The sequence below is a fragment of the Sinocyclocheilus rhinocerous genome, unplaced genomic scaffold (genome assembly GCF_001515625.1).
Source record: "Sinocyclocheilus rhinocerous isolate Xijiao unplaced genomic scaffold, SAMN03320098_v1.1 scaffold585, whole genome shotgun sequence".
In the NCBI taxonomy this organism is placed as follows: Eukaryota; Metazoa; Chordata; class Actinopteri; order Cypriniformes; family Cyprinidae; genus Sinocyclocheilus; species Sinocyclocheilus rhinocerous.
In genome coordinates, this window is record NW_015630024.1 from 43,001 (window position 1) to 60,334 (window position 17,334).

The window sequence follows — 17,334 nt, forward strand, 5'->3', positions numbered from 1 at the left end:
TTCTGGAACCAGTCCTGGCCAATCCTCCACAGACAGCACGTGTCCATATGTTGATTTAATTCTGGAACCGGTCCTGGCCAAACCTCCACAGACAGCGCGTCCCGAGCGAGTGTAAACTTTATTGAGATCGGGACATATCAACCAGTCATTTCATTTCATTTCCAGTACCGGACGCTAGAAATTTCAGCAATGAATGGTATGCGATTCATGACAGAATATAGTCCCACAACTGATCGTTTATTTTTTCCTCACCTGTCTCGCCTTTGGTAACAACGATTCAAAACGGATTTCAAGTGACACGGGAAAAAGACACGGAAAACTTCAGTGAACATCAGAAAAGCAGCGTGCACATTTCTGGTTAAAAATGAAAGGCCATCAACTGACAAACGGGAAGCATCGCCATTCAAGTTCATCAGGAAGAGCCTAAACTAGTTCACACAGTTTACTAAACGGTGGCAACCTCTTTAAGTTATTCTTGACTTGGATTGACTGCTTTGATGCGTTGCAATACGCTATAGGGCATTGTTTTGATGCTTACATCAGAAAAAAAATTATTTTGCTTATAGTTATTTATTTCATATATATATTTATATGAAATATATTATATATTTATTTCTAGCCCCCCCTGACTTAAGAGTCAAATGTCGCCCATGCATATGGTGTGAGTGTGTGTGTGTGTGTGTATATTATTACTTTTTTTTATTAATGCTTTATTAATTCAATGCCACAAGAACAAGAGACAGCCTATTACATATCCACATTATCATATTAACATTAATATGAGAGAAGAACCAGAGAGAAGAGAAAAGAAAAGAAAAGGAGAGAAGAAAATAAAAGAAAATACATTTTAATGCTTTCAGAGCATTACATGTTTTCAGCACTTTTTTGTTTTTGGTTTGTACCAAGAGATTTACATATAATTTAAAGGCATTTATAAAATTTGGTTTGCATTGAGTCCACTTCTTCCTATGGATATGGTATTTTCCTAATAAATTAAACATATGTGTTGTTCTTTACCATTGAAATGTCATTCTCTGTATATAAAAGCACATCAAACTCTAGTAATTTACTAGTACGCTATCTATGACACGTCTAGTACCAAGTCATCAGTATCTGAAAACGAGGCTCAAAGCGGTTCGCTTATTAATTCCCCGTGTGTCAATCAAGCGCTTCAGCCAATGAGAGAGCGCCCTGTTGGCCCTTCAGCGTTTCCAGTCATCCCGCCCCTCTCTGCGCTACGTCAGCACTCAGACTCAAACATGGCGGTACCCATAGCCAAGTGCCTGGCAGCTTATGCCTATTTATTACTAATATCTTTAATATTTCCGCACGTTTTCGCCGACAACGCTGCCGGGGACTCGCCGCACCGGCGCTTTGAGTATAAATACAGTTTCAAAGGGCCACATCTGACACAGAGTGATGGAAGAATCCCATTCTGGATTCACACTGGGAGTAAGTTTATAGATGGGTGTCTGTCTGTCCTCTCTCATCCATCTGTATCACTGTCTGTCATTTGTCAGTATGTGTAGTGCATGTAGTGTAGTTTAAATTTCCCTCTAAATCTATGTGAAGTTGCATTAAAATAAACTGAACCAGTGGTGCAGTCATTATTGAATGAATGATGATAGATTGCATTGCTTTTGCATGTGGGGTTACTTGTAATAATGCAAATTATTATATTTTGATCTGATATGTTTGGTCCACTGCCAGCTGTTTTTGATAAATCAACAGCTACTTTTTAATTTTAAAAAAGTGTCAATTTGATTAGTCATCAGATTTACATGATCATTTTTGTTACATAATCTTGGTGACATTGTTAAAACTGTGATTAATAAATATATGCTTGCAGTTTCACAGCTGACATGGCACTAGCTTTCCTAACAGGTTAAACAAAACTGTCTCGGCATGTGCGAAGAGCAAAGTTCTGTTTTGCAACACTTCCTAAATCTCTTAGCCGGCAAGAGCAATAAATGCTGTTTACTTATTGCTCAGATTTAATGTGGTTTCTGTCATGTTGTTCTGTTTAAATAGATTTATCTCAACAGAGATGAATGCAGTCAGGGAAGTCTCTACTCATAAACCTGGTATTGTGCCAGATATTACACATGGGTGTGTGATAATGAAATTATGTAGCATGAATACTTACTATATTCTCTAATGTAAGATATACTGATGGGGCTGGTAACTGACAAATGCTTAGAAACCAGCTTTCTTACCTCGGCTCTTCCTGGTTTTGAGAAACAACCTTTTAATATAAAAAATAAAGATGAATTGGAAAACTTGTTTACATCAAATCAGGTTGCTCAATGATCAGAATATTCTTAATATTATTATGAAAAATTTTTTTATTCATGCATTTTCCCATTTCCACCTTTTCTCCAGATGCCATTCCTAGTTCGGATCAGATCCGAATCACCCCTTCTCTGCGGAGCCAGAAGGGTTCGGTATGGACAAAAACCCCTGTAAGTTTTGAACACTGGGAAGCTGAAGTGGCATTTCGTGTGTCTGGACGAGGACGAATGGGAGCGGATGGATTGGTAAGGAGGGGGAAAATAATTATGAATATTTTTCGAATAAATATTATATAAAAGAACTGACATTTGTTTATGCGAGCCTCATTTCTACATTTCAAATGCCTATAGCCACAAAACATACAGAAGCACAGACAGACACAAACTGGTATCTTTATGACAGTGGAGGGTCATGTTGACCCTTTTAGGGGTATGACAGCCTTGAGCTAGTGCCACGGGTTGAATCCAAGATCGGGGTGATCTGTGAGCTTGGCTAAAGTATTACTGATAGAACCCTTTTGAGTTCTTAAGTTGAGCATTTAACCCTGGTTTCTCCAGTGTGCATACTCCAAGTAGTGTACTAGAAATTGCTTTCTATGTACACTTTCGTTTGTAAGATACAGATATTTAAATATTAAAATATTTTTTAAAGAAGTCTTTTATGTATGGAAGCTTATTTCTGGCATGGAATTTTTTTTTTATCTCACAATGCTGACTTTAAATTTTACTTAAAATTTGACTTTGTGCATATTTCACAGTTTAGACATTTTTTTCTCACTGGTCTTCGAAGTAAAGTCAAAATTGTGAGATATTAACTCACATTTGCGAGAATCATGAGATGAAAGTCAGAATTATGAGATAAAATGTCCCAATTACCTTTTTTATATATATTTTTTTATTCCTTGGCAGAAACAAGCTTCCATAGTAATGCTCACCAAGGCTGCATTTATTTAAACAAAACTCTACAGTAAAAACTTGTTATTGTAAAATATTATTGCAACTTAAAATAACTGTTTTCTATTTTAAGATAATTTGTAATCAAATTTATTTCTGTGATGTAAAGCTGAATTGTCAGCATCATTACTCCAGTCTTCAGTGTCACATGAGCCTTCAGAAATCATTCTAATATGCTGAATTGCTGCTCAAGAAACATTTCTTATTATCAATGTTGAAAACAGTTGTGCTGCTTATGTTTTTTGCGGAAACCATACTTTTTTTTCTTGCAATTTTGCTAATAAACATGACGTTTAAAACTTGTACATAACACAAGTGCAAAACTTTTTCTGATGTGTGAAGGACGCATATGTCAAACAGAAACTGCGAAACATTGAAGCAGTGTGTCTACTTCCTGTGAAGTCATATGTAGAGATCAGAAAATCATAGAGACTTGATGGTGGAAAATTTTTACTAACCGCATAGAACAGCCTCTCAGAACACCTGCATAGTCTTGCCAGGGCAACCACCCAGAACACCCTAGTAGACATGTGCCGGTATTAGGTAATGCGATATATCACAATAATGAACTTGCACGATTTTGTTATCATGGGCACTTCAAAATACCTTGAATAATTATTTATTACAAATTATTCAGATTTTTCTAATGCATTTTAAGAATTATTTTCCCATCAACTGGTTAAAATGCACAACACCGCTGTATGCTGTGTTCGGTCACACTTTACATTAAAGGGTTAGTTCACCCAAAAATGAAAATTCTGTCATTAATTACTCACCCTCATGTCGTTCCAAACCTTCGTTCATGGTCGGAACACAAATTAAGATATTTTTGATGAAATCGGAGAGCTCTCTTACCCTCCATAGACAGCAACGCAACTGTAATGTTCCCAGGTCCAGAAACATAGTAAGGACATCGGTAAAACAGTCCATGTGACATCAGTGGCTCAACTTCAAATTTGCGAAGCTACGAGAATACTTTTTGTGCGCAAAGAAAACAAAAATAACAGAATTTATTCAACGATTCTTCTCCATCGAGTTACGTCTACCGACATTTTGGAGAGTATCCAAGAATGTATTCAACGTAATCAGCATTGTTTACGTTCGGGGGAAAGCGCGCGCACGAACGTAATCTGCGTAATCAGCATTGTTTACACTTGGGGGAAAGTGTGCGTATGCGTTGTGATTAGGGATATGCCGGTATCAAATTTTCATGTTGCGATTAATTGCTAATGCTTTTATCACGATATGCGGTATTATCACGATATTGAAATTAAGTTAAAAAAAAGTGCTGTCATAATACAGTATAAGTCTCACGGGTTTGGAACGACATGAGTAATTAATGACAGAATTTTCATTTTGGGGTGAACTAACCCTTTAAGGCTCCATTAGTTAACATTTGTAAATTCATTAGTTAACATAAACTGCCAATGAAAAAATTCTTCTAAACATGCATTAATCTTAGTTAATTTCAACATTGTTGTTAAAATTAAAAGTTGCAACTGTTATTTAATAAACCCGAGCTAACGTACTAACATTGAATTTTTTTAACAAAGAATAACAGTTTCTGTAGCAAATGTTACTATTGCTCATTGTTAATTAGGTTAACTAACGAGATATTATTGTAAAGTGTTATCTATTGGTCTTCATAATTCTTTTGCACTTTAATCTGTTTGAATTTTTTTGTGTATTAATTTATTGTATTTAAATGTTCAGCTCTTTTTGTTATAACAAAAAAGTTATTAAACCTGTTATACTGTATTATGATGACAACACTTTTTTGCAGCTAAGGGCCAGTTTTACGAAACGGCAAATTATCGCGAGAGCGCAATTCCAAAACAGCGCCGATGGGAGGGGAAATTTCTGCGGGTGATTTACTAACAATGCGCAAATTAAAGAACACAGATGCAACATCTCATTTACATATCGACCAAGTGCAGCACAAATTAGCATAGTCGTGAATAAAGTAATAAAGAAGCCACAGTACGTTGAAAAGAACCGGAGGACATAAAATGAAGGTTTGCTAGAAGCTTTGATAGACCTGGTATTGCGTGACTTTTAGTTGAGGGTTCCAAGTCGTCTTTTATTTCCTGAAGCAAATTAAAAATAACATGTCTTGGCAAACGATATGTTCGAATAATGTGGTGTTCTGACATTCAAAATAAATTAATACGTGTGGAAAAAATCCTCTCCCTTCTACCACGCGCTCTCTGTTCTTTGCGGTGCCTCCTCCTAGCAACAGTGATGGGAAGTTCGGATCATTTTACCGACTCGGACCTTTGAGTCTCGTTCAGCAAAATGAACGAATCTTTTTTCGAGTCATTTCGTTCATTTTAACAAAATATAATTAAAATGTTACGTGTTACTTCCCTAATATGTCTACTACTTACGCAAACGTTGATCACACTACAAACAATACAAAACTGCTATAAGAAACAGAAAAGATTAATTCATTGTTTACGTTCAAGAACGACCCAACACTACCTAGCAATAATTGCAGCCATTTCAAGCGCAAAATAGTTTAAGACATTCTTTTTTGGTGCGTTAAATAATGGCGCAAATGCCAGTAATTTGACGAGCGCAAACGTTAGTAAAACGCGTTGCGTTATTCATTTGAGTACTCTCCTCCCATAGATTTTTCGTCTGAAAGGGAAACTCCTACAAATGCATATTCAGTAAGTTCAAGCGCAAAAATAACTGTCAACCACACCTTTTCAGTGCAAATTCATTACTGCGCGTCTTTAGTAAAACCTGACAGTACAATTTTAACGCCAAAAGATGGTTTGCGCTGGCGCAAGCTATTAGTAAAACTGACCCTAAGTTTCAATAACATGATAAAAACATTAGCAATTATCGCAACATGAAAATTTGATACCGTCACATGCCTACACCCCCTAGCATTGTGGTGGTAGTTTTGCATGGGCAAACAAGTCACTTTTTGTTTTCATAAGATGTGAAAATATAGTCATAAAATTGTAGGTTTACATATCAGGCTCACTATGATTCATCATGCGCTCATTTTGTGTGGCTGCATTCCTGGGCACTATACCGCTTAACTTGCACAAAATATGATTTTGTTGAATTGTTAGAAGTCATTAGGTTTAGATATTTCATCTTATCACGTGCACTTCTTTTTGTACAGAATAAACCGTTTTATCAGGAAAAGCATCCACAGGTCAGCCTTGATAAATTCACGTTGTTCGGCATTTGCGGTGTAGAATGAGCAATTAAAATGTAGTGTTGTACAAGTAACATGTGCTTTCTTTGAATTGTCCCACAGTCCAGTGGAGCAGACCACACTGATCTCAAGCACCACTTACCAAATTACCCATGCTCACTGAAGAGAGCCTGATGTGTGTGTGTTTCTGTGTTCTGTAGGCCATATGGTTCACGGCCGGTCAAGGTCTGGAGGGTCATGTGTACGGGGCCGCTGATCAGTGGAACGGCGTGGGAATATTCTTTGACTCTTTTGATAATGATGGAAAGGTGATTGCACACAAGTATAATTAAAAAAATTGCATTTAATTAAATAGAATTTTATTTCAGATTTGTTTATTTAATTTTATAAGTTTTATAATTATAAATTATTTTACAATTATAGCTGTATCAAATGTTATTTTGAATTGTTGTTGTCAAGTTGCATTTTTGCTGAATAAAACTAATATTTTAAAAAAGAAAACAAACAATATATTGACTTTTAAAGGCATTTTATATTAAATGTTTTTACTCATCTGTCTCAATAATATAACATTTTTAAAATATCTTAATGTTTGGGGCTTTTCAAAGCAAATTTAATATTTGATTTGATTAATCAGCCTAATAGAATTTATTGTAATTATTTATTGTAACCCTAGAATTTATTGTAATTATTAGTTAAGTAAAAAAAAAAAATTAACACTTGTTTGTGTCTGTAAAATGCCCCAATAATGTTTGTTTTTGAACGATGTGCATTTTTCAGTCAAAACATCTTAAGGTAGAGCTCAGTATATATTTATCAAAGGATTATGTGTTTTGCATTTGATTCATGCAGGAACAAACACCAATGCACCTCAGTAGATTTATCTCCTCTGTACTAAATAAGGATTATGTCTCTTTTCTGTGACCTTGCTATTGTAGAAAAACAACCCTGCTGTCCTGGTGGTGGGTAACAATGGAAAACTTATTTTTGACCATCAAAAGTAAGTAAACATATCCTCCTTGCTGACATCAGCGCTCTCATTTTTACAACCGAAAGGAGATTAGGAAATATGATTATTTATGAGAGAGAGTCTAATCCTCTGTCTGTCTTAATCTGAGTGCAGTAACAGTGAAAGCATTAAATTAGATCTGTGAGCCAGCGGGGGAGAGCTGTCAGCAGCATATGTGCTAGACTGCGCAAACATAACCATAGACCTTCATATTCTTGATATGTTTTTTTTATTGATTCATGACATTAAGGATTTAGCTTTTTTCCTATTGACATGAAAAGGAAACGTTTTGTTGTTGTTGTTGTTGTTGTTGTCGTCGTCTTTGTGTTTATATATGCATGTATTTGATAAACCATATTTATTTTTCTCCAGTGATGGCACAACCCAGTCTCTAGGTACATGTCTTAGAGACTTCAGAAACAAACCTTACCCTGTACGTGCCAAAATCACCTACTACCAGAAAACTTTATCGGTAGGTCAAAGTTATATTAATTCTAAAGATCCAACTAAAATTGGACCTTTTGACCCTGATAATTTACTAGATTTTTGAACAACTGGTAATTTTTTTTTTGCATGTTCATGTAATTTGGGTACATTTTTAACCTTTTTAAAAACTAAGAAGTTCGAATGAAAATCTGACATTTCCAAGCTATAGTAACATCTTAATATTCTCAATGGTTTCAGGTTTTCATCAATAACGGCTTCACTCCTGATAAAGATGATTATGAGTTCTGCACCAGAGTTGAAAACATGATCATCCCTGATACTGGTTATTTTGGCATCTCTGCAGCCACTGGAGGACTTGCCGGTATGGGATAAACATAACAAAGTTTTCTTGTTCAGATTGAAAGTCCAGTGTTTTCTTTGTTATCCTTCAGCTGGATCAACTAACAAGAAAATAGTTTGCTTTCAACCATTAAACCATCATTTACGCACCCTCGAGAACACAAAAGAAGATATTTTGAAGAATGTTGGTAACCAAACAGTTGCTGGTAGCCATTGACTTCCATAGTATTTTTTCTTCCGTACTTTGGAAAACAATGGCTTCCGTCAACTGTTTGGTTACCATTCTTCAAAATATCCTCTTCTGTGCTCAACAGAAGAAAGAAACTCATACGGGTTTGGAACAACTTCAGGATGAGTAAATGATGACAGATTTTCATTTTTAGATGTACTGTCCCTTTAAGCCATAAAAAGTAATCTAATGAATAGTTTATAGCATTTATAGCTAAAAGAAGCCATTTTAAACTTTAAAACATGTTTGGTGTTGCTGGTAGTACTGAAATTGCACACTGCAGCTTTAAAAATGTGGCTAAACAATTTTTTGTTTTCAACAGATGACCATGACGTTCTGTCATTTTTGCTGTTCAGACTTACAGAGCCTGGGCAGAATCTGGTACGCATTTTCCTCCCCACACAGTCGCGTACACACATTTAAGTATATGATTAAAAAGAATCGGCCATACTTATTTCATAAGTGTCCACCTCTTACTCCATTCCTCTTGTTCATTATAATTGGAGTATGTGTAAGTGTGTCTATGTGCGTGAGTGGGTTTGAATGTGTGTTTTGTGTCTTTCTATAAAGCCTCTTGCTGGTAGCCATTGACTTCCATAGTATTTTTTCTTCCGTACTTTGGAAAACAATGGCTTCCGTCAACTGTTTGGTTACCATTCTTCAAAATATCCTCTTCTGTGCTCAACAGAAGAAAGAAACTCATACGGGTTTGGAACAACTTCAGGATGAGTAAATGATGACAGATTTTCATTTTTAGATGTACTGTCCCTTTAAGCCATAAAAAGTAATCTAATGAATAGTTTATAGCATTTATAGCTAAAAGAAGCCATTTTAAACTTTAAAACATGTTTGGTGTTGCTGGTAGTACTGAAATTGCACACTGCAGCTTTAAAAATGTGGCTAAACAATTTTTTGTTTTCAACAGATGACCATGACGTTCTGTCATTTTTGCTGTTCAGACTTACAGAGCCTGGGCAGAATCTGGTACGCATTTTCCTCCCCACACAGTCGCGTACACACATTTAAGTATATGATTAAAAAGAATCGGCCATACTTATTTCATAAGTGTCCACCTCTTACTCCATTCCTCTTGTTCATTATAATTGGAGTATGTGTAAGTGTGTCTATGTGCGTGAGTGGGTTTGAATGTGTGTTTTGTGTCTTTCTATAAAGCCTCCCCCAGAAAAAGAGATTCCCAAAGAGGAGAAGGACAAGTACCAGGAGGAATTTGAGAATTTCCAACAAGAGCTGGACAAAAGGAAAGAGGAGTTTCAGAAAGAGCACCCTGATGTCCAGGAGCAGCTCAGTGAGTTGCTCTCATTCTGTCTGAAGTTTTGACCTCAGACTCACATTCAGCTTTAGGTTTTCATGATGTTCATAGTCAAAAGAAATGTCCTGGACACATTAAGAGAAACTGGCATAAAAACACAGAAATCTAGAATGATAATATGTTATCTATAAAACACACTTTTCCAATACACTTTTTATAAACCCTGTTCTGATCTTAGATCTGATTGGACTAGTCACATTTTGTTGCAGCAGTCTAATAAACGTTATTTATTTCTAATATATTATATATGTATTTTTTCATGTATATTTATGTATTTATTTATTTTATTTTATTTTACAACAGATACTGTTTCCACTATAATTAATTTCAACTTCCAGAGTTTAAAAATGAAAACCCATATTTGTAGAAAAACATCTGTTCAGTGTTTCTCTTCTGGCAGTTGAGGACCTGTTTGAAAGCGTTAACGACCGGGAAATCCGTCAGGTGTTTGAGGGGCAGAATCGAATCCACCTGGAAATCAAGCAGCTGAACAGGCAGCTGGCCATGATTCTGGATGAACAACGCCGTTATGTGTCAGTCATCACAGAGGAGATCTCCAAACGCTCGTCACAAGCACAGTCAGGACAGGTAGGATATGACAAATGCAATTGAAATGTGGCAACAAAAAAAAAAAGTTTTAAGCATTGAACACTAATGTTGACCAGATTTGTCATCTCAGATCCAATCAAAATCCTTCATAAGATATATTTAGATCTAGTCTGACATCTTTTAAAACATGTTGCTTTATCAGTTTATGAAGCACCAAAATTATGATTGCTTTAAATACTTAGAAGTGATTAATCTAATTTATGATCTAAACTGTCCTTGAGCCTAACTAATAGTTTGCATGCTTTATTTAGGCTCCCAGTCATGAAATGGAGACCATTACTAACACACAACAGGAGGTTTTGAGGAACCTTAACGAAGTAAGGTAAGTTCCCAAGAAAAATATTGTTCTCCAGTCCAAAATAACTGAAATATTGCCATATTTTCCAAAATATAAGTCGTGCCTGATTTTAAGTCACACCTGGTCAAAATTGCATTGTTGAAAGAAGAAAAGCACATACGTTGCATCAGTAAATACATTTTATTTTCCCTCACTCCACAACAAATCCTTATAGTGGCATACATTATAAATAACATGTATTCTAATTGCTAAGCCTAAAATTTATTTAAACTAAAACTAACTAATAAAAAAACTCATATGGTATACTTCAGAAAATTCCTAGCCAATAAAGTGTTTTGCTGCATACAATCTCTGAGTGAATCAACTACTTGCAGGCCTTAGTGCATTACATGCCTTTGCAAAAGACTGAACAACGCAACAGATTAGGTTTTGTCTGTAAACTTCATGTTCGTTGTGTCTCTACATAAAGATCTAAAGATGTTCATTGTTTAATCCAGATTAAATACATTTGTTTGTTGTTCTGTTTTGATCTCTGTAATGTCAGCATTGATTTTTTGTTTTGTTAGCGGACAGTTGTTTGTTTTCCTCCAGGTGTTTTTGAAGCGAGGTGTAGACAAACAAGGATTAAAGCACAAAGACAAAATCAAACAATAAGGCTTTGGGATTAGACACCAAAATACAGCATTTAAAACTCTTTTAACTGTGCAAGGAGAGAATTAGCCCACAAAAGACTGTTTTTACACTCGGATGTATCCAAATTATAATGATTGTTAAACCGATTTTTAGAACAACACTTAACTATAGTTTTGTTGTTAAGGATTTAAGCAAGAGATTTGTTTGTAGCGGATGCATTTAGATTAAGAGTTTGGTTGCAGAAGTGCATTGTTTGAATCTTTTAATTACCTAATTACAGTGCTGTGAAAAGGTTTTTGCCCCCTTCCTGTTTTGTTTTTTTTTTTTCGCACTTAAGATTCAGATCAACAAACAAATTTTTATATTACACAACGATAATGCAAGTAAATACAAAATGCAGTTTTTAAATGATGATTTCATTTATTAAGGTAAAAAAGCTGTCCAAACCTACCTGGCCCTACATGAAAAAATGAAAGAACTGTGATTAACCACATTATTTTAGAAAGCAGAGTTAAATTTCACTAGCCACACGCAGGCCTGATTACTGCCAGACCTGATGAATCAAGAAATCACTTAAATAGAACCTGTCTGACAAAGTGAAGCATGCTTAAAGAGCAACACATCATGCCGCGATCTAAAGAAATTCAAGAACAGATGAGAAACAAAATAGTTGACATGTATCAGTCTGGAAAGGGTTATGAAGCCATTTCTAAGGCTTTGGGACTCCAGCGAACCACGGTCAGAGCCATTATTCACAAATGGAGAAAGCTTGGAACAGTGGTGAACCTTCCCAGGAGTGGCCGGCCTACCAAAATTACTCCAAGAGCGCAACGACGACTCATCCAGGAGGTCATAAAAGAACCCAGAACAACATCTAAAGAACTGCAGGCCTCACTTGCCTCAATTAAGGTCAGTGTTCATGATTCAACATTAAGAAAGAGACTGGGGAAAAACGGCATCCATGGGAGAGTTCCAAGGCAAAAGCCATTGCTGACCAAAAAGAACACAAAGGCTTGTCTCACATTTGCCAAGAAATATCTTGTTTATCCCCAAGACTTTTGGGCAAATATTCTGTGGACTGATGAGACAAAAGTTGAACTTTTTGGAAGGTGTGTGTCCTGTTACATCTGGCGTAAAACCAACACAGCATTTCATAAACAGAACATCATACCAACAGTCAAACAATGGTGGTGGTAGTGTGATGGTCTGGGGCTGCTTTGCAGCTTCAGGACCTGGATGACTTGCCATAATTGATGGAACCATGAATTCTGCTCTCTATCAGAAAATCCTGAAGGAGAATGTCCGGCCGTCAGTTTGTGACCTCAAGCTCAAGCGCACTTGGTTTATGCAGCAGGACAATGATCCAAAACACACCAGCAAGTCCACCTTTGAATGGCTCAAGAAAAACAAAATTAAGGTTTTGGAGTGGCCAAATCAAAGTCCGGACTTAAATCCGATTGAGATGCTGTGGCATGACCTTTAACAGTCCTTTCATGCTCGAAAACCCTCCAATGTGGCTGAATTAAAACAATTCTCCACAGCGATGTGAAAGACTTATTGCCAGTTATCGCAAACGCTTGATTGCAGTTGTTGCTTCAAAGGGTGGCACAACCAGCAATTACTTTTTCACGTAGGGCCAGGCAGGTTTGGACAGCTTTTTTCCCTTAATAAATGAAATCATTATTTCAAAACTGCATTTTGTATTTACTTAGGTTATCTTTGTGTAATATTAAAAATTGTTTGACGATCTGAATCTTTTAAGTGTGACAAATATGCAAAAAAATAAAAATAAAAAAACAGGAAGGGGGCAAAAACCTTTTCATGGCACTGTACATCCTATATTCTATTAAAACTGAATTTTACCACAACATAAAAAGCATTATTCTTATCTTTTATATTATCTATCTTGAATCTTTACACCATTTTGTTCATGTTAACAAGATGGCGTTTGAACAAATCTGTCTTCTTTTTTTTTTTTAAACCTATAAAAGGTTCACTATTTATAGAATATGCAAATATTGTTACCTCTAATATTGCTATTAGCAAAACATAATACAGCAGTCTTCATCAAAATGGCAAAATTGAGGCCACATTGTCAGAAGGACATCGAAAAGATCAGTAATCTGTGTAATCCTGTTGCCGCGTATTTGAACAGCATTTGGTCCGCAACAAACAAATGCTCAATTGATCGAATTCATCTTATAGATTATGCACATATTAAGATCTTGACCTTTTCTTTTTTTTATCATAATTTCATTTTACTCATCTTAGCCCTATAAAATGACTTATCTGATGGGGAAAAAGCGCCTTCTTCTGACATATAGGTCATTTGAAGTGGATAAAGATTACTGGGAGGGTTACTAAATGTTCACTTTTTGCCTCAAGGGAGATTTGTGTCTAATAATTTTTTTCTCCCATAAGAAACAAATTTGATTTCGTTTAGGCTTCTTATGGGCCTCTGTTTGATGGATTATATGCGCATCTTTAAATATATCCATCATACACCAGCGAATACACAGTCTGCTTCTGATTGCTTTCTTGTCTTTGTAATTCCCCAAAGAGACTGTACTTATGACTTACCGAACGTTTTCATTTTCACCGTCCCCTCATATTTTTTATCCTAATAATCATCTTAGAATTTTGAAGACGATATCCAAAGAAATGCGGTTCAGGCACAGGATAATACGTGATCAGTCAAAGATGTGTTCCTGATTAAAAGGTTAAAATGTGCACCGCTCTTTTTTTAATATTCTGATCATTAATAAAAAAAAAAATACTATATATTAAAAGACAGTTCTGGCAATACATTTTTAATTAAATTTAATTCCCTTCAGTGTATTATAAAATAAGTACATTTAAAAAAGGTATTGAAGTATTTTCTAGATTGTTTGTTTATACTCACAACCGTTATAAATGTATCATCTTTTTATATATTCATGTCATATTTGTATAATATATCATATAATATTTGTATAATAATAATATTCCATCTTTAATGACCATTTTAAGCAGCCAAATGAAAGCGTCCCCCTGAGGAAAGCTGTGGCATGGCCTGAATGGGTATTTCTTAATCATCTGAAATATGTTTAAGAAAAGGGACTATGTTTTTTAGGAAGATTAATTTAGCAATCATTGCTGCTTGAGCTGCGTGGTAATTTCATTTTTTCTATGAGGCTGAAGGATATATGGCCTTTTGGGAGAGTTAAGAGGAGGCTTAAAAGATTAGATTGGGACAGTTCACTGTAATATTAAGATTTTCTTGGCCGAAGACCTTGGGCGCAGTAGTCATTTGCCAGTGTAATCAGGGACACCAGCGTTTGCATGCAGTTCTATCAAGATACCACTAGAGGTGAGAGAGGCTCAAAACGTTTGTAACGGTCAGAGCTGAACAGTAAGTGAACATGGTGTTTGATTTGTTAGGTTTTGTGGCTCACTGAGACATAGGAGTTCAGGAGATGCTTTAGTTCGATTTTCTTGCGTGTTTTCAATGTTGCATTTTTATTTTTATTTTAAAGGTTATTTTATAACCATTTTGTTGGTGAATATTTTTATTTTTTATTTATTTATTTAGTCATTTAGCAGACGCTTTTATCCAAAGCGACTTACAAATATTATTATTTATATTTTTTAATATAATTTATATTAATATAAATATTAATATTAATAATAATATATATTCGAATATTAGTGTCATGGTCATGTAAAACTTGTAAAAATAGCTGGCATTTTTAAAATTGTATTTCCAGTCTTGGATTTTTTTTTTTTTTTTTTTTAAATACAGTAACCAAGGTTTTTTTTTTTTTGGCAAATGAATTACCAAATGTGAGAAGTCGTATTGAAAAAAATATCATATTAAGCCATTTCTCTACACGAGCGCTCAGAAAGGTGAATTATCCATTGAAACGTATTGAAATGTCAGAATGTTGTTTGTCTTTTTGGAGACCATTATATATTGATAATGTATAATTGTTTAAGTCTATTAGTTCCAAAGATCGGTGCGTGACATGTTGCAATTTTTTAATACTTTGAGTGAGGATAGGAAATGCCTAATGCTCATGTCTACAATAGAGAAATAATGTCATGAAATCCAAAAAGCATGAGCTTTGTCTTAGGAATCAGATCAGATATTCTAAGCTTAATGCTGTTTTATGCATTTAAAACCTAGATTAAGTCTTGTGACACTTAGTCTCGGAGGAATTGATTGTTTGATAAGATCCTCTTGTATGACATACTGTTCCCTTGTATGTAAACAGGCAGAAAACAATCTGCATCTGGAAGCATCTGGCATGCAAAGCCTTTGAAAATGTTAACTTTTCTTCTTGAACAATTAATAGTATTTTACATGCCATCTGAATCATGAATGTTTTTGAAGTTTTTAAAATGGCAATTGAAGCATTGCACTAATGTTGTAATGTTGTGTTGTGGTTTGTAGGAACTCATTGTCAGGCTCACTTAAGCAGCTGGCAGTGGGTCAGCAGCAGGGCAGCGCAGGCGGACTAGGATCATATGAGACAGTCCAGCATTTCAATGACATCAAGGAGCATTTGCATGTCGTCAAGAGGAGCATCGAACACATCATTCAGAAAAATGTGGTAAGTTCAAAATAAACCAGCATTTCTGATATAGACATTATGTCCTATAGCACAGCATATGTGAGGCTTAGCTGGCAAATAACCATAATGTCATAATCAAACAGTCAATCCATTTTGTTTTTGATAACATGATACAATTTATAGGTTATTATAATAAACTAAAACTTTGGTTATTTGAAATAAAATAAATCAACTTTAACTGAGGTAAAACATAAATTATACTTGTTTTATTTCAGCTGTTGCCAAGCCAACAGTTCTCATTTGATTTCAACTTGATATACTAAAATACCCAAAACTAAAACTGAAATAAAAAACAATGAAAACGATAGACCTATTAAACAATAATAATAAAAATTCCAAAAATTTGCAGCAAAATTATTTACATTTTAAAATTAAAATGAAAACAGATATATAAAAATAAGACTAATTTGAAATAATAATAAAAATTCTAATAGTATGTTGATACTAAAATAACTGATACTTATGCTGTAAGTTTTTTTTTTGTTTAATATTTTTTAAAATGTTATTTTAAAATTTTATATTGTATTATATTATACTAAAACAACACTGATACTTATATTGTAACAAATTGTTTTAGTTTAGTATTTATTAAAAACACTAATAATATAATTTATTATATTGCATTACTTAATGCATATTATACATTACACTACATTACATTATAGAATCTCTAGTCATTTACCAATCACCCCTTCACTTCTCCATGTGGTTTCTGCATTGTTTTAAATCGTATGTGTCCAAAGAAAATTGCCAATAACCCCCCCCCCCTTGTTGGTCATGATCCTTAGAATCCTGCAGAGAAAGTGAAATGTCCTGAACTTCCTCCTTTACCCACCTGCCTCTCTACCACACACTTTGTGATCTTCATCGTTGTTCAGTCTCTCCTCTTCTTTGGCTACGTTATGTACAAGTGAGTGAATTTTTATGTTGCAGTGTTCATGCAAAGCTCTTTAAGAGGTATGTAAATGGTAAGAGAGTTTCTGATTTCCTTTCTGATTGGGTGCTTTATTAAAGGGATAGTTCACCCAAAAATGAAAATTTGATGTTTATCTGCTTACCCCCAGGGCATCCAAGATGTAGGTGACCTTGTTTCTTCAGTAGAACACACATGATGATTTTTAAGTCCAACTGTTGCAGTCTATCAGTCGTATAATGCATGGCAATGGTAACAAAATCTATGAGAGTAAAAAAAAACATGCACAGACAAATCCAAATTAAACACTGCGGCTGTTAAAAATCATCATTTGTGTTCTACTGAAGAAACAAAGTCACCTACATCTTGGATGCCCAGGGGGTAAGCAGATAAACATAAAATTTTCATTTTGGGGTGAACTATCCCTTTAAGCTTCAGCTGTTGGCTTCCTACAAAGGCTTCCTCAGACATTTTGGTACTGAAATCTCTCCCAG

General features: G+C 35.0%; 1 protein-coding gene across 1 annotated transcript; it reads left to right on the plus strand.

Annotated features, from left to right (window-relative positions):
• The first annotated feature begins 1,201 nt into the window (after positions 1 to 1,201).
• LOC107739740 (protein ERGIC-53-like) lies at positions 1,202 to 16,853 on the plus strand. The gene is made up of 12 exons (XM_016551941.1): positions 1,202 to 1,452; positions 2,383 to 2,537; positions 6,621 to 6,728; positions 7,359 to 7,420; positions 7,802 to 7,901; positions 8,114 to 8,237; positions 8,767 to 8,825; positions 9,618 to 9,750; positions 10,175 to 10,362; positions 10,635 to 10,705; positions 15,747 to 15,906; positions 16,716 to 16,853. The coding sequence occupies exons 1-12, from the start codon at positions 1,260 to 1,262 to the stop codon at positions 16,839 to 16,841; spliced, it is 1,479 nt and encodes a 492-aa protein (XP_016407427.1). The 5' UTR covers positions 1,202 to 1,259; the 3' UTR covers positions 16,842 to 16,853.
• The last annotated feature ends 481 nt before the right edge of the window (positions 16,854 to 17,334 follow it).

What these genes read in the sequence shown, in the direction of transcription:
- LOC107739740 (XM_016551941.1), top strand. Translation starts at nt 1,260, where the DNA reads ATGGCGGTACCCATAGCCAAGTGCCTGGCAGCTTATGCCTATTTATTA. An exon ending in GAATGGGAGCGGATGGATTG is followed by an intron (nt 2,538 to 6,620) that starts GTAAGGAGGGGG and finishes TGTGTTCTGTAG; the next exon opens with GCCATATGGTTCACGGCCGG. An exon ending in AGCCACTGGAGGACTTGCCG is followed by an intron (nt 8,238 to 8,766) that starts GTATGGGATAAA and finishes TGTTTTCAACAG; the next exon opens with ATGACCATGACGTTCTGTCA.